Below are 26,810 nucleotides of genomic sequence, written 5' to 3'. Positions count from 1 at the left end.
ATTGGAATTAAGGCCGCACGGTGGCTTAGTGGTTACCTTGCACCTCCAAGATCTGGGATCGAATCCCGGCCAGGTTTGATTCCCGTGTCTGTGTGCATGGAGTTTGCATGTTCTTGCCGTGCTTGGTGGATTTTCTCTCAAAGACATGCAGAGTAAGAGCTAATTGCTGTTCCCAAAATTGCCCGGAGTGTGTGTGTGTGTGTGTGTGTGTGCTTGTTTGTGTTCTGCGATGGATTGGCACCCTGTCTAGGCTGTACTCTGCCTCTAAATCTCCTGGAATAGGTTGCAGGCCTCCGGTGATCATATATACAGAGATAAGCGATATGAGTGTTGGGATTGTGTCGAGTTAGCTTTACAGTGTTTAATTTAGATGTTAATGTTTATATAGATGAAGTCTTTATGAATGTTTATATTTTTTTACAGTGTTGAATTAGCTGTAAAGGTAATTAAACAGTGTGTATCATATGCAAATGTACAGTATTATAAAGTGTTGAATAATTTTAAACGGTGTTGAATTTAGATGTGCAGTGTTGATTGGGCAGTAAATTAGTATTAATGGTGTTGAATTACCTTTAGCGGTGTTGGATTCAGAATCACAGTGTTTAATTTGCTTCTGTGAGTGTAAAGCCTGGACTAAGTTGTGTGTGGATTGACAGGAGCAGCCGAAAGTGTTGAAACTTACAAATTTACAGTGTTGAATTCAAATGTGCAGTGTTGAATTAGCTCTCACTTTGGTAAATTTCCTGCAGTGCTGAATTGCACTTTCAGTGTTTAATGAGCTCCTCTGAGTATTACATTCTTATAGTCCTGAATTTTATCCTACAGTACTGAATTAAATGTTCACAATGGTCAGTTGTCTGGGTTCACCTCCAGGGTCCAGGTTCTGCATTAGTTCTTTTCAGTCATACAGTACTGGCTCAGTTCTTTCAGTGTTTATTTCATTTTTTAATCACTTTAGTCACTTTTCCACTTATTTTTTCATTTTTATACCTGCACCCGGGAATGAACATCAAATTCAAACATCTTAACTCCTCTAAGGTTAAATGAACAGCTACAGTGATGAATTAACATTCACAGGTTGATCACTGCTGCTTTCAAATTTGATTTTAAACATTAGCTTTTAAAAAAGTTAAGGGTTTAACACTTGGATTTCTTTCTCGTCTTGCTTGTGTGATTGAGAAATAGAATGAATTCAACACCTTACGAATAAGTTTAATAGCAGTAGAAATGGTACAGTAGGGGGGTCTCACAGACTAAACACCATCAACGCAGTCACTTACACTCGATAAGAAGTGACCGTGTGGACGGTGTTTAGTCTGTGACACTCTAGTCGGTGATGATACTGTGTGTTGGTCCAGATGATAAGCTAGAGATGGATGGGGCAGCAGGAAGTGGATTATGGGTAAGAAGGCACCAGATGTCCATGTAATGAAGTGTTTGAACTGTATGAGGGAGGAAAGAGAGAGAGAGAGAGAGAGAGCGGTGGTGGTGGTGGGGGTTCTTCATTTGACGTCACTACAAAATTTTTATTTTCTTTATGTAGTTATATTTATTAATACACACTGTTCACACAGATTACATAAATGAGCCCAGAAGCAAGAACATGCACACACACACACACACACACACACACACACACACACACACACACACACACAAGTCTATAATTGAAATACAATTACCACCTCCAGTGCCGGGTAGCATCCCAGGTGGTAAAGGAAATTGCTTCCTGCCATGGAAGGAGGAGTCTCTGGAAATGGAAGCAGGACATTCTCTGTGTGACTGTATGTGCGTGTGTGTGTGTGTGTGAGTATGTGACAGTGACAGCCCTGCTTAAAAAGCTCATCGCTGACACATGACAAATCGGTGTCACCTTGAGCATCTTAAAAGATCAGACATGATTAGTAAACAAAAGAGGACGACTGGAATGAACTGAAAATCACTTAAGCAGCACAAGTCAGGGAAGGGATGTGTGTAATTTTCGGTAAGACTTTGTGTGACTATTGATTAACGCTCATGGAATGAGTCTCCAGGGTCAGTGCTCTGTAACATACCAAGCTGTTTTAATGCTGTTGCTGTTGAGAGCAAACCAGAGAGGCTGAGGAGAGAACTATTTATAACTGTTAAACGTAAGTAAAAACAGGAAGCTGTTTCTGAAGGTCCACAACATTAAATGAAACTATGGAAAAATGCAACGAGTCACTGGCAAACTGTCACGTCATGTCACGTTGTCATAAAGAAATTGAGACGTTATCATTAAGAAATTGCAGTGGTGTAAAAGGAATAAACATTTACTGCACACCGAAATTCTCATTATATTCGCATACTTACATTATATATTCGCATATCTCATTGTAACTAGGGTCAGAGCACAGCGTCAGCCATGGTACAGCGCCCCCTGGGGCAGATAGGGTTAACATTGGCAGCGTGGTGGAGCTGGGGCTTAAACCACCAACATCCCCATGAGTAACTCAGTGCCTTAGCCATCTAAGCCACCACAGGGACTTGAACCCTATCCGTGCATTCTGAGAACTAAAAGCGATGAGAACGCTAGCGATCATATCGACAAAGAAGGAATAGACCACTTAGTGATAAACTTCTATATGAAAATAACCTACGACAAGGTGCTGTGATGAAGTTATAAGTTATGAGTTAAGGTTAGCACGCTTCATTTTTCATTGCTTTGTTGTTACTGTTGTGGATCTCAAGTGAACAGTTTTTGCTCTCTGTTTACACATCAATTCAGAAATATTGATTCCCTTTCTTATATAATGTCTGTGATGCCTTTTAACCGACTTCGAATGGTATTTTGAATTAGTTTGTTCATTATCGGTTTCATGTTTGTGTCGCTCTTGCTTCCATGAGAGCTTAACATCCATCCCTGTGGACCTTCCCTAGTCTAACGTCTCATATTATTGAACTAATTTAAATGCCACTTTGGACGCTTGCACGCCTGAGGTCATTTCGGTTTTTTTACGGCTTTTAACTCTGATTTCACGCTTTCTTCAATTACTTCATTCAAGCCAAATGAGCGAAAGCAGGTTACATTTCCGGTTGTAATTGAATCACAACCATAATTAGTACAACTAATTATTACAACTGCTCATTCCTAATTAACGTTATTACTCCATTTTCTTTTCTGATCGTTACAGAGGATTCACTGTCGTCCATCTAGGAAACTGTTTATCTGCGTAGATAAGAGCAGAACCTATAGAATGGAATATAATTGAATAAATGATTGGAGAACTATCACATGAGTGTAGGAATTAATGCACCGTTGAATCTGGGTTCATTTTTAGCAATTGTTAAGACTTTCAATCAAAACTGGTAAATGGATGCTCGACTGGACCTGCTGGACTGGAAGCTCTGCCCCTTCCCTTGATCACTCATTAGTAATCTCTTGCCTATGCAGGGGTAGAATGTGTTGAGTGGGGTAAATCAGTTCTTGAAGTTGGTGTGTTTGAAGAAAGAAATATGGGCAAGAGTAAGAATTTGCATAATTGTAACAAGGACCACATTATGATGGCGAGATAACTGGTCAGAGCATTTCCATCCTGTGGGATGTTCCCGGTCATGTAGTGGTCAGGACCTATCAAAAGTGCTCCAATAAAGACAACCAGTCACAAGATCACAGGCTGTCAAAGTTCATTGATGCATGTGGAAAGCGCAGAGTGACTATAGCTCAAACTGCTAAAAATGTTTATGCTGGCTCTGTTAGAAAGGAGTCAGAAAACACAGCGCAGGGCAGTTTGTTGTGTATGGGACTGTGTAGCGGCAGATGGGTCAGGGTGCCCATGCCAAGGTTTCCACACCAAAAGCTTCTACAATGGGGACAGGAGCTTTAGAACTGGTCGCCAGAGCAATGAAAGAAGTTAGCCTGGTCTGATGAATGATGTTTTCTTTTACTTTATGTGGATGGCCCTGTGAGTGTGTGTCTGTCCTGGGGAATAGGTGGCACCAGAATGTACTATGGGAAAAAGGCAAGCTTGCCGAGGTAGTGTGATGCACTGGGCAACGTTCTGCTGGGAAACCTTGGGTTCTACCATTTATGTGGATGTTATTTTGAATGTACAACCTACCCAAACCTTGCTGCTGACCAAGGTACATGGAAATGTATGTTCCCTGATGGCAGTAGTCTCTTTCAGCAGGATAATGCTCCATGCGCTGTCACACTGCAAAAAAATGGTTTGAAAAACACAACAAAACCTTGGTGTTGACTCAGCCTCCAAATTCTTCAGATCCCGATCCAATTGAGCCTCTGTGGGATGTGCTGGTTCATGGAGGTAAAGGATCTACTACTGACGGCTTGATGCCAGATACCACACACGCCTTCAGAGGTCTTCTGGAGTCCAGGCCTCAACGGGTCACAGCGGGTTTGGTGGAACAAGGAAAACTAGGCAATTTTACCTACAGTAGATGGTTTTAACAGCATGATTGATCGGTGTATAGCGGTTGAGCTGGAATGAAGAATTCGAGTTGTGACAGCAGAAATGTCTGGTCTCTGTTTCTGTCTAGCTGGTTTGCTTGTAACTAAAGCTGAACATTTTAATCTTCTGCAACTTTGAATATTGTAGCATTTCCCTTGTGACATGCCTCTTTTATTCCATTTTGAGAGCTCTGAGGAGAAAAAGAACAGGTTTTTTTCCCAGGACAGGCTTTTACTGTTCTTAATGCGAATTCCGCCTCATCAGCATGTATCCGTTTGTCCGAGTGCATCCTCTCAGGGCCTGTGCACAGTGTGTATTTGTGTGTGTATGTGTGTGTGTGTTTGTGCTTAGTGTACAGAGTGAGCTGGACATTCCAGAGCAAGGCGAAAAAAATATATGTCAGAACACATCAACTCGACAAACCATGAAACATCAATGCACCCGAGAGAGATAGAGAAACACCACCTGGTTTACTGAGGGTATATTAGCCTGAAACAAAATAGATATTTTTAAAACTAATTAATAATAATAATAATAATAATAAAGAATTAAGGTTTTATATCAGCTACAACTAACAATTATTAATATGTTTATAAATACAAGCCTACAATTATTTTGTAGTTTTTATTTTATAAGAGAAGAAAATATAATTTTATGGTTAAAAAAAATTAATTCAAATATTCTTTACAGTCAATTTCAAATTATATAAACAAAGACTTGACTTCGGACATTCGGATTAAACAAAGCATGTCAGTGGTATGGAAGTATTTTAAAGTTTTAGATGAGGGCACCAAAGTCGCGATATGCAACATTTCCGCATTGCCCAAGCAGCAACGGTGTTGGAACAAGTGCAGACGCACAACAACTAGAGACTTATCTAACTGAACTACACATTGCCAGAAGTGACAATCCCCTTGACTACTGGCGCTTAAACAAAGACCATTTTCCATTGCTTGCACGGGTTGTACACAGGTATTTATCTACCCCAAGCACCAGCACAGACAGTGGGAGACTAAACAGTGCATTAATATTACAGTAATTGTATGTGTATATAAAGTAAGCGTGTTTTTAAGAGTAGTTTTTAACAGAAACCATTTTTGGTTTTCAGCCAAGTGCACCTAAATTTTTTCGGTTTTAATTTCGGCCCAGAATTTCCATTCCAGAGCATCAGTAATAGTTAGCTAGCTAAACATGCTAAACCTGTTTATTACAGTTAGCTAGCTAAACATGCTAAACCTGTTCATTACAGTTAGCTAGCTAAACATGCTAAACCTGTTCATTACAGTTAGCTAGCTAAACATGCTAAACCTGTTCATTACAGTTAGCTAGCTAAACATGCTAAACCTGTTCATTACAGTTAGCTAGCTAAAACATGCTAAACCTGTTCATTACAGTTAGCTAGCTAAACATGCTAAACCTGTTCATTACAGTTAGCTAGCTAAACATGCTAAACCTGTTCATTACAGTTAGCTAGCTAAACATGCTAAACCTGTTCATTACAGTTAGCTAGCTAAAACATGCTAAACCTGTTCATTACAGTTAGCTAGCTAAACATGCTAAACCTGTTCATTACAGTTAGCTAGCTAAACATGCTAAACCTGTTCATTACAGTTAGCTAGCTAAAACATGCTAAACCTGTTCATTACAGTTAGCTAGCTAAACATGCTAAACCTGTTCATTACAGTTAGCTAGCTAAACATGCTAAACCTGTTCATTACAGTTAGCTAGCTAAACATGCTAAACCTGTTCATTACAGTTAGCTAGCTAAACATGCTAAACCTGTTCATTACAGTTAGCTAGCTAAACATGCTAAACCTGTTCATTACAGTTAGCTAGCTAAAACATGCTAAACCTGTTCATTACAGTTAGCTAGCTAAAACATGCTAAACCTGTTCATTACAGTTAGCTAGCTAAAACATGCTAAACCTGTTCATTACAGTTAGCTAGCTAAAACATGCTAAACCTGTTCATTACAGTTAGCTAGCTAAACATGCTAAACCTGTTCATTACAGTTAGCTAGCTAAACATGCTAAACCTGTTCATTACAGTTAGCTAGCTAAAACATGCTAAACCTGTTCATTACAGTTAGCTAGCTAAAACATGCTAAACCTGTTCATTACAGTTAGCTAGCTAAACATGCTAAACCTGTTCATTACAGTTAGCTAGCTAAAACATGCTAAACCTGTTCATTACAGTTAGCTAGCTAAAACATGCTAAACCTGTTCATTACAGTTAGCTAGCTAAAACATGCTAAACCTGTTCATTACAGTTAGCTAGCTAAAACATGCTAAACCTGTTCATTACAGTTAGCTAGCTAAACATGCTAAACCTGTTCATTACAGTTAGCTAGCTAAACATGCTAAACCTGTTCATTACAGTTAGCTAGCTAAACATGCTAAACCTGTTCATTACAGTTAGCTAGCTAAACATGCTAAACCTGTTCATTACAGGTTTGGCCAGGAGTAGCTCAGTGGTTAAGGCATTGGACTACGGTTTAGAAGATCCCAGGTTCAAACCCCACAACCACCAAGCTGCCACTGTTGGGCCCTTGAGCAAGGCCCTTAACCCTCAACTGCTCAGATGTGTAATAAGATAAAAAAATGTAAGTCGCTCTGGATAAGAGCGTCTGCCAAAATGCCTAAATGTAAAATGTAAATGTAAATTACAGTTAGCTAGCTAAAACATGCTAAACCTGTTCATTACAGTTAGCTAGCTAAAACATGCTAAACCTGTTCATTACAGTTAGCTAGCTAAACATGCTAAACCTGTTCATTACAGTTAGCTAGCTAAACATGCTAAACCTGTTCATTACAGTTAGCTAGCTAAAACATGCTAAACCTGTTCATTACAGTTAGCTAGCTAAACATGCTAAACCTGTTCATTACAGTTAGCTAGCTAAACATGCTAAACCTGTTCATTACAGTTAGCTAGCTAAACATGCTAAACCTGTTCATTACAGTTAGCTAGCTAAAACATGCTAAACCTGTTCATTACAGTTAGCTAGCTAAACATGCTAAACCTGTTCATTACAGTTAGCTAGCTAAAACATGCTAAACCTGTTCATTACAGTTAGCTAGCTAAACATGCTAAACCTGTTCATTACAGTTAGCTAGCTAAACATGCTAAACCTATTCATTACAGTTAGCTAGCTAAAACATGCTAAACCTGTTCATTACAGTTAGCTAGCTAAAACATGCTAAGTATGTTAATTACAATTAGCTAAGTAAACATTCTAAAGTTGTTTGTTATAGTTAGCTAGCAAAACTTGCTAAATGTGTTTGTTACAGTTCACTAGCTAAACATGCTAAATGTGTTCCTTATAGACAGCTCCTTACTGAGGACGTGACCCATGATGTTTAGCGTTATCTAGCTAGTTTCATATCGTGGTTTTGTTAAAACAATATAAAAAAAGCTAAACAGTTTAATATTTAAACTGTTATATTTTCCTTGAGAATATTCCCTCTAGTTAAAGGTTAAATATCTCCCGCGTGTTGTCGCTGCATCGTTAATTAAGGCAGCCACGTGTGTTTACAACATTATTAACAGGTGTTAACCAGGTCTCGACTGGGGGGGCCCATACACGTGTGTGCTGAAGTGTGTGATATTGACGTGAGTGATGTAACTGTGTGAGAGATACGAGCCGAGGATCTGGCTCAGTGCATCGACATTGTCACACACGCGACATGAAATCGACACGTGCGTCACATATGAGGTCATACAAGTGGAAAAAGTGATTGTTGTGCTACATTCTCTCTCTCTCCTCTCTCTCTCCCTCTCCTCTCTCTCACACACACACACACACACACACACACACACACGACTCTCTCTTGCTTTTCCCCGAGGCTATTGCTATTCTAACTAGACCCTCATTAAATGGAAAGAGAGAGAGCCATAGATAAATAGAGACAGAGAGAGACAAAGAGCGTGTGTGTGTGTGTGTGTGCGCGCGCATGCGTGCGTGTAAATAAATACGTAATGACTGTAAAATTAAGATGTTAAAATTATTATAATTAAAATATAAGCTGTAAACAGAAGTAGGATAACAATTTAAAAAATCATTAAAAAGTAAAATGTTGAATTATGTCACATCCGTAATGGTTTGTTTATTTACTTGTTTGTTTGAAACCTGTCGCAGCTGAAACAAACAAAAATCTGAAAATCATGCAATTTTAATCTGCCCTCTAAAAGGATGACTTTCTGTATGGATTTTATTTTGTATATACATATATTTCATTTTCCTTACTCATCAAATGTTACATACTCATCTGTTTAATAACAAAAGAAAGAATGATAGCAAGCAATATAGAAATAAAACAGATAAATAAATGGAATTAAAATGACAAAAAAGTCAAGAAAGAAAAAAGAGATGTAGAAATAGATAGACAGAAAATAAACACAATAACAAATACGAAATAAAGAGAAATGAAAGAGATAAGACAATAAAAAAGGAAACAACAAAGCATAAAAATATAAAAAAGAAAAAAAAATGGTGAAAGGAAGAATAAAACAAATTAAATAAGACTAAAGGAAAATAAAAAGAACAAAACCTAAAACTTATCATCTGATATTTAAAAAATGTACAAGACTGTAAAAATTAAAAAGAAAAAAAGGAAATAAGTAAATAAGAAAATAAAAAAGAAATAAAAAGAAAGGAAGAATCTTATAAAAGTAAAAAAAAAAAAATATTAAATAAAAAAGCAAAAAATATAAAGAACAAAAAAGGAATGATGGAAATATATGAAAAATAGAAAAATAATTTATAAAAATAATCTATAAATAAATGTGTTAAAATATGGAAAATGATTGAAAGGTAGTAAAGATAGAAGCCAGAGACAGAAAACATTCATACAGAAATAACTAAAAATAAAATAAAAGAACTGTAGTGGAGCAGGAGAGGAGTGAGGAAGGTGTAGAGATGAAAAGAGAACAAGACGTCCACGTCCAGAGCGTGTCCACCTCACACACCTCAGGTTATTACACTTATAAAGGAAAGAGCTGACGAGAGAGAGATGTGTGTGTGTGTGTGTGTGTGTGTGTGTGTATGTGTGTGTGTGTGTGTAAAGGGGAGATTACAGCGCTTGTCCCAGATTGTTCCACAGAAGAGAGATTAAATGTCTCTTTAGATAAAAACAGAAGCAGGACACGCTGAGTGCTGAGTTCTGGATTCTGATTGGTCGGGAGGAACAGCAGCGCAGGTGTGTATTATCGCACCTTAGCGTTTCCATAGTAACGGACCATTCTCTGCGACTTAAGAGAGAGTTTATTTCCAATTTAAGGAAGGAGTCTCCAGTGTCAGCACTTTGTTACGGTCCCTGTCACTGTTGCTATGGAAACGGCAACACTGTTACAGGAAGTCGATTATCCTCGGTTCGGAATCTTGAACGGAGCTCATCATCTTCATCATCATCATTGTGATGAAGGTCAAGGTTTCCATGGAAACTACCTCCTGAGATTGTGTAGTGATAGAGATTTGAATAATTTATCACGTCCGACTGTTTTCCAAACACCTCACGCTGAGTGTGCATGTGTTCTCGTGTGTGTGTGTGTGTGTGTGTGTGTATAAACATTTCTTTCTATATCATACAATTGGCTCCGCCCCCTTTGTGTCACCATAGAGATGCAGTGCTCTGTGTTAAACGTTTATTGTTCATCAGGTGTTTAAAGCTACCGTGTGTGTGTGTGTGTGTGTGTGTGTGTGTGTGTGTGTGTGTGAAGCATAAATCATTTTGCAGCTCACTCTATGTATAGAAGTACAATTGATGCAAAATATCTTTTAATGAGAATATTTTGCTTGTTTTTTAGGCCGATTAAAAAAAACACCTTATAATTAGCTAACGAATGTTAATGAGTTTGAAATGAATTAATCTAAAATCACAGAGCGAGTGTGAGAAAGATTCACTCGTTTATACACACAGACATGTATAAATGTAATGAAAGCATTATAAGCATGCACACACACACACACACACACACATGTACACACACATGCCCTCCCTCTCGTTTCCAGTCTCACACTCCCTCTGAGAAAGCTGCCATCTGGACCACTGTCATTTTACACACACACACACACACACACACACACACACACACACACACACACACACCCTGCAAATCTGGCATGCTGTGCTCACATCTGGAGTCTAGAACGATTGGTAACGGAATCTGATTCTTAGATACAAAATACATTTCTGTTATGGATCATCAGGTTTTTTTTACTCCAGCAGAACCGTTACATGTGTATGTGTGTGTGTGTGTGTGTGTGTGTATGGCTAATAGCTAGCAGCGGTACATGTTCCACACATCTGTAATTACTAGTGAGCTCGACCTGCGGCTTTAGGATCCCCCACGGTGACGTTTCATCAACACTTTTCCAAGCTCCATCGTTTTTATTTCCAATACGCAGAACACAATGGAACAGCTAATGAGTAATAAAGAGGGAAATTCTGTTGAAGTTATAAGAGCTTTATCGCGTCCTGTTTAGTTTTTTCGTTCCCAGGACTAAAATTGTAGCGTGATAATAAATAGACACTTAGACAAAGAACATCTGTGTGTTTTTAAGATTCTGATTGCGTTTTTTTTTTAATTGATTTATGTGTATAAATGATGTTTATGTATAACATAGCCTTGCCACATTCTAGTTATTGTTAAAATAAAGTTTGTAGTAGCAATGTACAGTAATATCGCACTTCTAGTCAGATTGTTAATACGTCAGTTCCTCGTGTTCAGAGTCGCGTTACGTTCCACATTTAGATTAAGACAATTTTGTTTTAAATTTTTTTTACAAATGTTTCTGCTAGTAGTTAGTGTTCAAATAGCACTTGATCCAGCACAATTTTTTATGTTTTTATTCGTTAACTAATTGTTTATGGTAACTCTATGGATACTGTACTTGCAAAATCATAATTGTTTGTACTTTATGACCTTTTTATTTACATATTTAATTTGTTGGATTAAAAGAATAATAAAACATTTTTGCGTATATTTGGCACATACTTTTATAAAGAAAATGTGCATGAGAATAAGCCAACCGCGCTACGACTCTACGACAATAATAATATTGTAATATAATAGAAATCTTATTTTTTTTTAGTAACAAAGCCTTTCGTTTCTCTTTCTGTCATGTAGAGCTTCTGGGTTCTGCCAAACGGATCAACGTCAATTTCCAGGACACAGATGGGTAAGCATTGTTTTTGTTTTTATTTGTTGTTGTTGTTTATAAGTTGGGTGTTTACAAGTTTGTTTACACACAAACAGGTAAAAAAAACAATATAACATACTCATTTATTGCTTTGCGTTGGAACAAGTCTCTCGAGCAGCGCTTCAATGCTCCTGTCCATCTCTTCATCAAACCATTCACCAGAAAGTCCTTAGAACTTGCACAGAGGGGGCGGAGTCACCCAGGAAGAGAAACCACGCCCATCTGTCTCTAAATGAATGTTTTGTTACAGTATAAAAAAAAAAGAATGAGATCAAAATACGGCAGCTGTGATGCTATTCCTTTAATTTTATGACTTATTATTAATTATGATGCTACAATGTTGAATTTAATCACGACAGCCTTCAAAAGATTATTAATATTAACCCTCAAACTTTCTTAAAGTTTTTCAAAAGCGAAATTCCTCTGCATGTTTTTTTATTGTTATTTATTGTTACCATAAGCTGAACGTCTAAAATCTGCATGAAATCGCTTTTTATCTAAGAAAAAATAAAACATGCAAATAGAGATATTTGAATCCTCTTATACGAATGTTAAATGTTATTTCTACACGCTGACGGCAAGGGTTAAATAAATAGTCTTTGGCAGCATCGCACTTGAGTTTTTCTGTTGCAAAGACATTTAAATAAACCAAAGATAATAATTTGTGATCTGAACAGACCTGCGTGTCCAAGCTTGTAGCCGAACTCATCAGCAGCAGCCTGTATTAAATAAAAAGTGTGAGATAATGAAGTGGGCAACACATGTTCATGTTGAATGCTGATGTGAAAATTACATTTCCTCCTTGAGAATTGGACGTGCTCAGGAAATGCTTAGTGCACTCTCGCTTTCATTATAATACTAAATCTGAACAATTTTGTCAGGAATGAAGAGGTACGATGCAAGAGCAGACCTTCCTTCATTTACCCAAACCAGAAAAACAGAGCTGGAACTATGCCGCAAAATAACCTACAGCATTAGCAGGCACGTATAGATAAGCAAGAAACTAAACAGAGAACCAGCATTTCCAAATAAATCTCAGTGTAACAACTGACCACAATCAACCTAAAAAAAAGACAAAACCTGAAAAAACACAAGAGCTTAAAAAAAGTCAAAATGATCAATAGTCAGGAAACAGGATGTGAACAAAAGTGACAAATAGAATTCTAGAAAGCAGTCTTAAAGTCCCAAACTGAAATGGTTGACAGTACCTAGAGTGATACCTGGACATTACAAGATGAGCAGCCTGTCCACCATCCAGTGTGGAGGCTGTGATAATGTGGAGTTCAGCAGAGGCTTGGTGGCTGGAGCATGGTGTAAGAGCCAGACTGGAACTAGGCGTGGGAGCCAGATGAATATTGGTGGGGGGCTGTGAACTTGACACTGGGTTGGAACTTTATTTGTAGGTGGTGGGTTGCCACTTGATTTGATGCTTGGAATCGGTCTAAACACCTACTGGGACTTAATTAGGGCTAGGGCTTGGAACAGGAGAGGCCACCTTTGGCAAGAGTTTGAGTGGAGCTTGGGGTGGAAAGGCTCTAGTGTGGGTTTGACTGGGTCAGGGAGTCTTTAAAGCCACCTAGTGGGATGAGCATTTTTTTTATATTTACAGCATTTGGGAGATTCATTTATCCAAAGCAACTTATACTTCATCTCACTATACATCTGAGCAGTCGGGAGGTTCAAGCCTTGCTCAGGGCCCTAACAGTAGCAAATTTGGTGGTGCTGGGGTTTAAATCTGTGGCCTTCCAATCAGTAGTCCTATGCCTTAACCACTAATCTACCCCTGCCTGTAAGCATGTCATACTTAAACTCACTGAGAACATTTACTAAACCAGGGGTGAGGGAAAAGCCTTTATGACCTTTTTGAAACAAGGGGGCCATGGAACTGGAGCCATGGGGTAGAGCAAGCATGCCAGGAGGTAGAGCAAACCAGGAGGTAGAGCAAGCATGTCTTCAGTGTTAGAGACATTGCAGGGCTTGGTTGGAAACATGCAAAGTATTGTTCAGACAAAGCAGGGCATGACTTCTAAGAGGCATGAGAGGCCACCTCACTGATCACTGCAGAGTGCTGGACTTTGGAGATCGGCATGTTGTGCTAAGCAGGGAGCAAGGCTTAAAACAAAGCTCTAAAGACCCTGGAATTCTGTTGTGCCTGCTGACCCACCATCTGACACCATGGGAATAGACCTCTTTTAGTTTTTAGAAGAATGTCGGAACTGTTGAGTTTTAAGATAAATTAAAAGAAGAAGAATTTATATTAGTTGTGTCTGCCACACTTTCTGGCTAAGACAACCACACACATCCAAGATTTCTTGTTTATTATTAGCAAAGAGAGCATATGTAGTCCATTATATTTATTTTGTTCTAGGCCAGGTGCCCTGTGTCGCGTACATCGGGTACATCAAAAGAACCAGACATTAACATGTAAGTTATAGAGAGACCTGGAGACAGACAGCTGATAGGAAATGCGTTTTCACATAGCGGTTAAACAAAAGGGTTCCAGCAGACATGAGCTGTTTGGATGTGTACTCGTCTATAGGAAGTGTTACCACATTGAGGGGGTTGTTTTATGGGCATGGAGGCATGAGAATCTTCTCATCATATTATAAAATCTCACATCCTCTCACTCCTCAAAAGGTTCCTAGGGAGGCACATAGCTTTTAACTGGCAGCCCATCCTTTAAGAGTCTGACAAACTGATATTTTTCCCAGTCCTGCTGATTCACCAGGTCCTCCAGGTAAAACAGGCCCTGCAGTGGGACGATTTCTTAGGGGACGCAAGTGGCAGTAAACCTCGGCATTAACTTCCCAGTGGGGCACTCTTTCTCTCTGTTCAGCATTTGGGAGACGCCCTTATTCAGAGCAACTTACATTTTTCATCTAATCTTTTTACATCTGAGCAATCGGGGGTTAAGGGCTTTGCTCAAGGGCCCAACAGTGGCAACTTGGTGATGCCGAGGTTCGGACCTGGGACTTCCGGTCAGTAGTCCAATGCCTTAAACACCAAGCCTACCCCTGACTCCGCCCCTGCTCCTGCTGCATCTTTAAGGTGGTCTGGTGTTCCCAGGAGGGTAGAGGCAGGATGCAAATGGAAACGTTGTTTTGAATTGTGTAAATAATGTTTGTAGATTGGTTGAGTTGGTGTTTTTTCTTAGTAAAATGACAAGTTGGAAATATAGAGACGCTGATGAGGAAACAACTGTTTATAGCTACAGTAACAATCACTTTTCTTACATAATAAACGGCTTATTGGATAACGAATGGATGAACGATGCACTGTGTGTGTGTGTGTGTGTGTGTGTTTACAAAGGGAAGTGGGTCAGAGTCTGGTTCTGAGAGGGGACAAACAAACAAACAAACAAACAAACAAAGCTCCATGTGTGTGAATAAAAAATGCGAAACTTCATTGATTAAAGACTGGATGCATTTATGTGTGTGTGTGTGTGTGTGTGTGTGTGTGTGTGTGGGATGCAGGTTCTCAGCCCTTCATCATGCTGCTTTGAATGGTAACATGGAGCTAATAGCGCTGCTGCTGGAGTCACAAGCCGTCGTTGACATCAAAGATCACAAAGGTGGAATTAATATACACACACACACACACATACACACTCACGCACACACACACACACACATAGAAGCTGTCTATTTGTTGTTCACTCGCACTCCTGCTCTATATCGTCAGGGATGCGACCGCTGCACTACGCCGCCTGGCAGGGAAAATGCGAGCCAATGAAAATGCTCCTGAAGGCGGGATCATCAGTCAACAGCCAATCAGACGAGGGACAGATTCCACTGCACCTCTCATCACAACACGGCCATTATGATGGAGTGAGTGCTCAGGGACGTACCGTGCCTCAATCATTTAAGCGTGACAAATATGCAAAAAAAATTCATTCGGGAAAATTATTTCTTTTTTCACTGTACTGTATGCTATTATATCCTGTATATAACAGTGCTATTGAAAAAAATACATTTTTATGTACAAAATCAGAAAATTACGTTTTTTGCGTAACTCGAATGTGAACAGAAGAAAAATTTCTCTTGTAAATATGAATATAAACTTCATCTGAGAGTTATTTGCAGTAACAGGACGTGCTGTATGAGATGCTGTTTAATAAGCTGCTCAATAACGTGTGTGTTGTTGTGTGTGTGTGTGTGTGTGTGTGTGTGTGTGTGTGTGTTAAACAAACCCAGTATGCCCGTGTGCAGTATGCCAATGTTTTGTTGATATATTAGACACCTATTAGACTCATTTGTTGTTCATCATCTTAGGATTTATATACAGTATATGAGGGACGTTCAAGTCAAAACTGGACTAATAATAAAATTCCTGAAAAAGGTATAAAAGTGATTGACATTTACAGAAGAAGAAGTTACTGTCTAGGAACAGTACACACAATGATGCACCAACACCATGTGCACGTTACAGGACCTCGACCATGACCTCGCTTCATGTTTGAGTTGTTTAGGGAGTTCCTGGGAGGCCGGTGTTTCAGAAAGAAAGCGGTGAAAACGTTCTACCTTGATGGTCTCCAAGCTCTAGTGAAACTCTGGGATAAGTTCATTAGTGTAACGGGATTAGATTGAGAATTCATGTAGTTTTTACTCTTAGGACTGTTTTTTTATTCGGTACAAACAGTCCAGCTTTGACTTGAACACCTTGTATTTAATATATTTTTTCGTCCAAATTTGGTTCTTGCTTTAATATTTTTTTTCACGTTAAATTCGATAAAATCGAAAAGACAAAAGGAAAATAAAATTCCCACCTGTTTTGTGAAACATCTGCATAACCCGACTCTTAATACATGCACATATTGACTGCGAACATACAGTATATGTTTATAATGTCATGTAAGTGATTGTGTTTTTCTTGTAGAGTGAGATGCTCTTGCAGCACCAGTCCAACCCCTGCATCAGAGATCACGCTGGAAAAACCCCTCTGGACCTGGCCTGCGAATTTGGACGCGTCTCGGTCAGTTTCTCTTAATGAGCGCTGACTTTCAGGGTCATCCCAGCTGAGCTAAAAGATTTCTCTGTGTGTGCGTGTGTGTGTTATAGGTGGTTCAGCTCCTCCTAAGCAGCAATATGTGCGCCGCTATGTTGGAGCCAAAACCGTCAGATCCCAACGGCATCAGCCCTCTTCACCTGGCCGCCAAAAACGGACACATCGACATCATCAAGTGAGAGCCGATGTGATATCCCTGCAGCTGCGACAGCAGATGTACCTGGCTAGCGTCGTCACTGGCTAACGGACTTGATCGCGTTATCAGGAGATAATGACACCGCGAGGGGCGGTTTAAAATTGTGGTAGACAGATGTTAGGGGTTTAGTGAGGACAGAAGGTTAAAGGTCAGGTTTTTCCCGTCTTTATAAATGAAAGGGATTTGATGGGCGTTAGCATGTCGGGTTAAACAATGCGGTTTGTTGGAAAGGTTTCGTCTCAGTTGTATTTATTTAAACCCAACACTGTAGAATTGGGCAGAATGATGAACAGAGATTTCTTCAGGAGTCAAGTCAAGTCAAACCGGCTTTCATTGCCATCTCAACCATCTACCTTCTCGACTGTCCTCACTATTAAACATATTAAGTACTGTTAACTTTAATAATTACAATTAGTTCAAATTAATAGACCTTAATAAATATTATTTAGGTATTTATGAGATTGTAGAAATGACACTTTTCAATGAACAAATTTGATATTTCACGTATCTGTAAGTACTTAAGTAACAGTAACTGTCACCTTGAAGTTTCACCAACTTAAAATCTTTCAGACTAGTGATTTTGTGTCTGATGTCATCAGGGCAATAGGGCACTGGGAGCTCAGTGGTAGGTGTTTCGTTTGCCACGCGAAAGGCCCGGGTTCGATTCCCAACAAGTGGATGCAGTGCTGGTCCCAGGCCCAGTTAAAATGGGAGGGTTGTATCAGGAGGGGCATCTGGCGTAAAACCTGTGCCAAGCTTGTGTGCGGATCGGATTGTCTGCTGTGGTGACCCATTGCTGGGAGCAGCCAAAAGACCAACAACAATTTATTTGATTAGGAACAATTAAAAAAAAATTATAATTGCTATTATATAGTATGAGTTAGGCTACTCAATAATGCAAGTAAGATTAATATGAATGAGTACAACAAACTCAAAAACTCATAGTTACGTTTTACTTGTTTATTGGGAACATCATTACCTAAAAAATTTTACAGTGTGTGACAGGGTTTACAGTGTGGTTCAATTCCCTTACCAAAATCCTGGTGCAGCTTCTCAGGATGCTCTCGATGGTCCCTCTATAGAAGGTGGTCAGAATCGGTGGTGGAAGCTGGGCCTTCCTCAGCCTTCTCAGGAAGTAAAGACGCTGTTGGGCTTTCTTGTGCAGAGAGCTGGTGTTAAGAGACCAGGTGAGGTTCTCCTTCACCAAGGACACCAATGATTTTGGTGCTGTTGATGACCTCTACAGGGGAACCATTGATGTTCAGCAGAGAGTGGTCGCTCCATGTCCTCCTAAAGTCAACAACAATCTCTTTCGTCTTATCGATGTTCACAGACAGGTTGTTGTCTTTGCACCAGTCCTAACTTCCTCTCTGTACACTGACTTGTTGTTTTTGCTGATGAGACCCACCATAGTCGTGTCATCAGCGAACTTGATGATATGAATGGAGATGTGTGTCACCACACAGTTTTAAGCCAGCAGTGTCAGAGCACACAGCCCTGCTGGGTCCCAGTGCTAAGTCTGGTGGTGCTAGAGGTTTTGTCCCCGATCCGCAGGTCCGGTCTTCCGGTTAGAAAGTCCAGGATCCATTTACAGAGGGAGGTGTTCAGGCCCAACAGTCTTAGCTTCTCGTTCAGGTGTTATGGGATGATTGTATTGAATGCTGAGCTAAAGTCCATGAAAAGCATTCGATTGTACTGTAGGTGTCCTTGCTGTCTAGGTGTGTGAGAGCCCTTCATGATGATGATGAGGGGTGTGAATGCAACAGGAATAAGTGTAATAAGAAAACACTACAATGAGATAAGGCAAAAAATTGAAATGTAACATTTGTTGTTCTTGGATTGTTTGTATGGTTCAATTCGATTGGTTGACACTTAGAAGTTTGCATAACACAGTTTGATTGGTCGACACCAATTTTACCATTTTGGAGCTTTGGAGCTTTTTTTCCCTCATTGCTGTGGAATGCAACACCACCTTGTCTACTAGTTTGATATTGAGCTAGTAAAAAAAAATGATGTTTAATATTTCAAAAATTGAATGAGACAAAGTTGCATGCATAAAGGAATTATGTTTTTATTTTCTTTCCCCTAGTACACCTAGGCAGGCTTGTGTTTAACAGAGTTGTCAGATTGCTGTGATAAACTGTAAGAGGAATAAAACACATCAGTGCACTCTGATATCGGAAAAATAATCAACTTAGCTTTAACATTGTGGTTAATTTATCTTTATTGTAACAATACCATATGTTATTTATACCTTATAAGAGCTTCATTGATCTGTCTACTGGTTTAAAGTTCGGTTTAAACAATCTCGACTTTAAAACATCAAGCGTCAAGCTTAAAACATCAAGTTCTGCATTCGCATGTATAATGGACGTAGGTATTAAACACACCTCGTTGGTAGAAAATCCAAAAGTTTGTATCGAATGTATATTGAATTAAGGAAAGAGATCTTGAACAAGAGTCAGGGTAAAGCAGAGTCACTAGACTATATAAAGAGCCCGCAGTTACAAATGAAGGCGCTCTATAAATAGGATGTTGGCTAATTAGTGGTTCGTACAAGATAGCGCTCTAAATAAATCATAAGCACGCTCAGCTAAGCCCCTCTAAAAGGCCGGAGGAACGATAAACGAAGACCTAGAAACCCTGAATGAAAATGGAAGACAGTGAATTGTTTGGTGAGACTTCATGAGGTCATGGAGACATCAATCAGGCGACTGTAATACGCCTGTAACAGGTGCGGTACATGTGAATTTTACACAATGAAGCTCATCCATGTTTTGGGAACTTGTGTGTTTGTTGTGTTACGCCACATCAGGTTGTCATAGGGAAGGGAACCATAATGAACATTAGCGCTCTGCTTGAGTTGCCAGATAATAGCAAAACATCCCTTTGTACAAAACAGCAGAAGAAGCTTTAAAACTAGTCTGATGCAGCTTAATTTATGGATATTGTGTGGTTGTTGTGGCTCCTGAGGGGTCTGGAGCTTAAACATGTTTTTATACTCTGTATGCCCCTCCCCTTATATACGCATTACACTGTATACCACATGATGCTATCAGTCGTATTAGCGCCGGCTAGTGTGCTAGTCAGTATAATCTCATGGAAATGTATTTTAGATTTTTTTGACTTCCTCTTGAAATGTTCTTTAATTTTGTTCCAATAGCTGCAGGCACGAATGCACTCACACTCTCACGGTGTTTGCAGTAGATATGGGAATAAACCCTGTGCTGCGTATGTGTGTGTGTGTGTGTGTTTGTTCCAGATTGCTAATCCAGGCTGGCATAGACATAAACCGGCAGACGAAATCTGGCACGGCTCTGCACGAGGCTGCACTGTGCGGGAAAACCGATGCCGTTCGCCTTCTTCTAGATGTGAGTGTTTTTATTTTATGTCAAACATTTTGTACGTTTATTATGTGAATAATAAAAACACTTAAATATTAAATGAAGCTTGGATTTATTTTCCCTTCAAAACTTTTCCAAGCGGATCTGAAAGGTGTACTCAGTCAGGTGACTAAAATCGATTATCATAATTGTATAATTAATCATGTGACTAGGACTCGTTATAATATTTAAGTAACATGGCCAAGACAGAGCTGAAACATCCATCAAACATTTTTTATTCAGAGTCGAGTTCACACAGGACAGCTGTTTGAGTTCTTCGCACTTTGAGTATGTTTGCATTAATTAATATTTGGAAATATTTCTAGGTTTGGTGCAAAAGCTTAAAGTTTTCCAAAATTGAACTGATGCCAAAATCTTGAATAGTCAAATATCTACTAGTGCTGCAAAATTAATCATGTAAAAAAAAAAATCTAAATCACAGTATGCACATGTTAATCATAAAAGGATATACTTTATTAAAGGTAATAAATACATAATCTGCAATTCATTTAAAGTTTGTTAAATTTTTTTGGGTATCCTTTTATTTAAATTATTTGCGTTATTATTTGTTGTTAAACTAGATACATGATTGGATACAACATGATACATTTAAGAGTTAAATATCGCAGCGGTTGAAAAATGACTTGAGTGTAAAATGGCACATGAACAGCTGTTGGCACATACATTTGTTGTTTATTATTTGTTTTAATTATTTGTTTATTTTAAATATAAGAAAAAATAAAATAATAAAAGTATTTGTATTTTATTTCCAGAGTGGTATTAGTGCCAGTGTGAGGAACACGTACTGCCAGACGGCCCTGGACATCGTAAACCAGTTCACCACGACACAAGCCAGCCGAGAGATCAAACAGATGCTGAGAGGTACGGAGAGAACAAGAGAGAGAGAGAGAGACAGTGGGTTTCACTCCACCTCCACTATAGCGCTCATATACTGTAAGCAGTAACACAGCGCAGTATAGATTTTGTTGCAGGATGACATTATTAACGACATCGCCTCAAACGAAACGGACCCGCAAGGCTTTCACTCCTGAGGCTGCTGTCCAGTAATCCTGAAATAGACAGCTGAGTCTAAATGACATACGGTCGTCCAGTGTCCAGTCCAACTGCAGTTTTAGACGTTTAATTGTGTAGGTCGTTCCTTCATTAGTGTGTGTTGCAGTACAACATTTGACCACTAGGTCAAATAATAACTGTATGGCGCTAACTGGGACCGTGACCACGCTGCCCCATGATTGTGCGACATCTAAAAACGTAAACAAAAACTGCCAAGTCGAATTATGACATTTTTTTAATAATTGATGATTTAGAAAAGATTATTTGCATAATTTAAAATTCCATAATTAATGGAAAGAAATTAATGATAATTAATAAGTTGATAATAATGATTAATATGAGTATGTCTGTATGGTGCGAATCTTTATCACTGACCATATGAACCTGTTTATACACTGGTTTCTTCTAAATAGTTGAACTTATCTATCGTTGAATAATTATCTTGAATATTTTCAGATGTTTTGTTGGATGATTAAGAATTTAAATTTACATTTTTTTGAAAAACACTTCATAAGTATTTAAAGTTTTGTATATTTTATGAGTATACAGTGAATAAATAAAAATACAATAAATAAAAACTATTAACTAACATGTATCTATAAATACATACTGTATATTAGCTTCACATGCTTTTATAAGTAAATAATCAAGTTATATGTTCTGTAAGATCATGCCCTAAAGTGTTTCCATTTCCATATTCTCACTTACATTATTGCAGCTATGCGATAATAAATCTTGCACATGGCCGTCCATCATTTATGTGCGTGTGTGTGTGTGTGTGTGTGTGTACATGCAGATGCGTCGGCAGCCATGCAGGTGAGGGCGCTCAAAGACTACTGCAATAACTACGACCTGACGAGCCTCAACATCAAAGCTGGTGACATCATCACGGTAATTACCCAGAGTGCAACACTTGAAGGAGAGGCATTTTTAGGAGAAAAGAAAATAATCCCAACTAATTAACTGCAAATTGGTCTGAAAATTGCCTGCTGTTACACAAGAAGAGTTTCTAAATGTGGCTATTTTTTTTTTTACTTAACACGGTGTACAGCGCCATCTGCTGGGTCAACTCCATCATGTCCACACACTCAGTTTGATAAAACAAAACATCAAAGATAAAAATAATATGATGATATTTGCATAGAATAGCACTTTTGCACATTTATTCTGTATCCTTTTTTTTATATGCATATCATGACCTGACTGCTAATTCTGCGCACAACACTCGTGCACTCATCTATAATGCTTACAGCTCACTTGATCATTCACAAGTTTTTCCCATAAACACTCCTGGTGACTCCCGAAGCACATTTGTTTTATTCCCAGGTCCTGGAGCAGCACTCTGACGGCCGCTGGAAAGGCTGTATCCACGACAACCGGACAGGAAATGACCGTGTCGGCTACTTCCCCTCCAACATGGTGGAGGTCATCAAGAGGGCAGGTGCGCCACAGTGTAATCACATGACCCTTTGTGGTCATGTGACCTACACTGTTGTCGTAGATTGAACTAAGTCATCCATGTGCTACACACAACTTCTTAGTGCTTTGTGTGTGTGCGTGTACCTGAAAGGAAGAGATGTGTCCCACACTTGGATTAAGAAGACATTAAACAAAATAAAAATGATGATTAAAAAAACAAAAACATTAAAATAAACCCTCAGTGGCAAATCTGGGTGTGGGAAAATACAGTTGAACTTGTGTGTGTGTGTGTGTTTGTGTGTGTGTGTGTGTGTGTGTGTGTGCACTCACCACCTCTGAGCGTGCGACACTTCCACACTGTGACTTTAATCAGAATGGTCAGCCTGGACGGGAGGAGAAAGGGAGAGATGGAAAGATGATGAACATTATTAGACATTGATGAGAATCCATTTCTATCCAGTCGTGTTTTCATTTCCATCCTCCTTTTTCCTCTAACTCACGTTTTGGTATCATTCCATCTAAGAAACACATGTAAAAGGATACATTTACTTAGTTTGCATTTACGATTCCGTTTGCCGCTTGTCTGAATCAGAGTAAGATTCGTACTTTTGGTTTGTTTGCAGTTTGTTTTGGTGTCACAAAGCAAAAGAACCTGAAAAGCAAAAGGAAACCTTAACTGAGATTGGCAACATGTACTGAGTTAAGATCCAGCCGTTGGTGGCTCAGTGGTTTTCTTGCCTGCCATGTAGACGGCTCGGGTTGGACTTGCAGCAGGCATACCACGCCCAACCGCTGGGCTTGCAGGACAATTTTAGTGCCTGACCAATCGGAAAATCATCACAAAGAACATCCAGGGTAAAACCTGTGGCAAAAATATATATGTATCTGTGGTGACTGGGCAAAGGAGCAACAACAACATTCACTCGTTAAAATATGTTAACAAAAAGGTAAATAAACCTTTATAAAGTAGGCGTAGAGATAACAATTCACCCTAGGAGAACACAGTGTTAGTGCTGAAGAATCAGTTAACAAGTTTAATTAATACCTTGTTAAAAATCTGTCCCACAAATTTCACCTGATTCTGTTTTCTCTATATTTTATTTGTTGATGTAAACCTTTAGACCACTCTGCAGATTAACAGCATTACAGTTCTGCCTATAGGCTCAGTTTTTGCTTTGTGGGTCAGTTTAGTATCTCTAAAATATAATGCTGAAACACAAGGCACATAAGGCCTATTTGGGTCAACTCGTGTGGCTGAGATTCTGAGTCAAACCACTGGGAGTGACTGGTGCTAGAGTTAACCTGAAACGAGATTGAGACCATCTGGAAAATCTTGGAGTGGTGTGATTACAAGTAACAGCCTCCCCGATCTGAAACCAAGTGAGGAAAGGATATAAGACTTTTGTGTGTGTCATGAATTGTCAATATGTGAACATGTTAATACACCACTAAACCAGTGGCCATGAAGTCATACTTCTGGACACTTGTGTACGGAAGAGGCAGAGCCATCAGGCGATTACCACTTGGTGGTGAGGTGGATTTAACCTACAGGACATGAGCTTTCCAAGTTGCTGGAGAGATTTAGGCTAAAGTTCAGTAAATAAAAATGTTTCTCACTCCAATAAAATGACTTTTCCAGTCTACCAAGAAGTTGAGGACACCAATGATGAAGGAAGCCATTAAGTTGAAGAAAGACATTTTCCAAATAATGCTTACAGGATTTAAGAGCCAGATAGGCTGCTGCAATTGCGATGCAGAAGTAAAATCTTGGGCATGGAAGGTGTTTGGAGATTTGGATTTTGGAGACTCCATTTGATGCCTCAAGAAGTGGAGATGATTCCGTGTACAAGCTTTTTTAAGCAACAACACCTGCTTGGTGTTGAATAATGGAAATAGTATTTTAAAGAAGTCCTTAGCCCTCTGCTGTCCTCTAAAGTACCGCTGTCGCTAGTATTTTAGATTATATCTTTGTGATTAAGGATAATATGGTGATTGGAGGCAACCATCATTAGGTAGTAGCAAGGATGGATAGACTGAAGTTATTTGAGCAAAATAGGTATTGTCTTGTTAGCGTGGCTTTTGGATGGGCTTGGAGCTCCATGGTACTTTTCCAGAAACAAGTGGGATGAATGCTTCAGAAGGTAGTGGACACCTTGCCCCTTGTGGATGAGTTCAAGTGTCTTGGAATTTTTTCACATATCATAGAAATAAAAAGTATGAGATCGGGTCATAGAACCTTCTGGTGCCTCACTTCTGGCTGGAGTTCTCGTAGCATGGAGGCCTTTATGGTCTGCTTGTGTGGTGACAGAGGACGATTCCACTTGATGACCATGAAGCTGACTGGGCTTATGAGGGCAATTATTCTGTGATGACATGTGACTGCTGTCATTTAGTAGTGAAACTGTTTTTGTACCCAAGTCAGTAAAAGTCCATCAGTAAGAGTGGACTTTATGTTGACTTACGCACCTGTCCAGGTATTGCAGGGACTGATTTGTAGTGATACTACCTGGCACTGTTTCCTTGCCACCATTTCCCACAGTTTGCTCATCAACTTGCACCTCCAGGGTCCAGGGTTTGATCTCTACCTCAGGCCTGTGTGTGTTCTCCCCATGCTTGGTGGGTTTCCTCCTGGTACTTCGTTTCCTCCCACAGTTTAAAGACATGCGAAGTACGCTCATTGACATATTCTTCTTCTGTGCTCTGCAATCGACTAAGACCTTGTTCAGGGTGTATCCCACCTTGTGCCCCAAGTCCCCTAGGATAGGCTTCAGGCTTCATGTGACCCTGTACAGGATAAATGGTATAATGAATGAATTTAACTGAGTTTGGTGTGCCTTTCTTGATGTATCCATCTAGCTGCATTTAGTCATTAACTTCAGTCCAGATGGTGGAAATGAGGTTCCTCTTCGGGATCTCTGGGCTCCTCTCCATGACAGAATAAACAGTTTGACAATCCAGGAATGCCACAGAGCAAAGAAGCTTATCCTCAAAATTCAAAGAGTAAAAAGGGTGCTGCCTCCAGATCAGCTCCTGGTAGAGCTGTATCAGGCATGTCCCTAGAGATGTATCTTGACATAAACCCAGCACTCACTGGAGAGTTATTTCTTAAGATTGGCTTGGGAATGTCTGGGGATTCACAAAACCCAGGAGGAGATGACATTCATAGCTGGTTATAAAATTATCTGAACTCACTGCCTGCTACCAGTAGGACCATCGTCAAAACAGGTGAAAGGAAAAAGAAGAAATTTATTATATGCAATTTTAAAACCAAAAGTATTAATTTTGCTCTGTTTGGGCTTGGAAAATGAAAAAAAAATAAATAAAGGTATGAATAGAATTTAGATAGAAACCCATGCATTTCCCCACCACTCACTGTGCATACATGACTCTATGAGGCATGCAATGCTACATATTTTTAAAAATAATTGTCATAAGTGTGTCTTTTGCATTTGAATGACTGTCATCTTATTGTAACAGTACTCACACGTTTTGATTTCCTTCTTGCATGCTATTCAAAAAGTTCTTTTCATTTGATAAGTGAGGATCTTTAGTGCATAGAGTTAGCTGTTTTTTTTCTTGAACATGTTTTATTTTGTGTTTCCTTCCCCTGTCGTGTTGTGTTGTTCCGTGTTTTGGTGTTATTTGTGTTATTATTTCCGTCGTGCCCAGGACCTGCTACTCAGCAGTATCTTAAGATACACATCCGTCCGCCGGCAATTGGCTCAGTTGCCTTGGTGAACGGTGACTCCCACATTCTCTCTCTTCCCCTGACCTCCCTGCCCCCTCCTTCCTCCCTGATCTCTTCCCATCAGCCCCTGTTTACCTCATTCGGGTATAACACACCCACCTGCAGCACATTTGCGTTCGAACTGCCCTCCTCGCGCTCAGAGGGGCCGAAAAGAGAGAAAGGTACAAACACACACATGAGTGCACACACACACACACACACACACATATACAGTATGGGCTTATAATATTAAATTATGTGTTAAATTGATTAAAAGTCTTTGAATCCAAAGAGAAATAAATTTTGCATATACCGATCATCCATAACATTCAAACCACTGACGGGTGAGGTGAGCAACATTGATTAGTTCTAACAATTTCAA

At 39.3% G+C, this 26,810-nt stretch overlaps 1 protein-coding gene across 1 annotated transcript in view; it reads left to right on the top strand.

Moving 5' to 3' along the window:
* Positions 1-26,810, top strand: part of si:dkeyp-9d4.3 (caskin-1) — a 47,608-nt gene that overhangs the window by 3,613 nt on the left and 17,185 nt on the right. Inside the window, exons 2-10 of the mRNA XM_053477130.1 lie at positions 11,553-11,604; positions 15,099-15,196; positions 15,307-15,452; positions 16,501-16,596; positions 16,683-16,804; positions 20,088-20,196; positions 20,982-21,090; positions 22,079-22,173; positions 22,609-22,723. Of these exons, the coding sequence (XP_053333105.1) occupies positions 11,553-11,604; positions 15,099-15,196; positions 15,307-15,452; positions 16,501-16,596; positions 16,683-16,804; positions 20,088-20,196; positions 20,982-21,090; positions 22,079-22,173; positions 22,609-22,723 (942 nt within the window). The remainder of the gene's footprint in view (positions 1-11,552; positions 11,605-15,098; positions 15,197-15,306; positions 15,453-16,500; positions 16,597-16,682; positions 16,805-20,087; positions 20,197-20,981; positions 21,091-22,078; positions 22,174-22,608; positions 22,724-26,810) is intronic.

The sequence above is a fragment of the Clarias gariepinus genome, chromosome 18, assembly GCF_024256425.1.
Source record: "Clarias gariepinus isolate MV-2021 ecotype Netherlands chromosome 18, CGAR_prim_01v2, whole genome shotgun sequence".
NCBI lineage: Eukaryota > Metazoa > Chordata > Actinopteri > Siluriformes > Clariidae > Clarias > Clarias gariepinus.
Note: the sequence above shows the minus strand (reverse complement) of the source record. Positions and strands in the feature narration are given on the sequence as shown.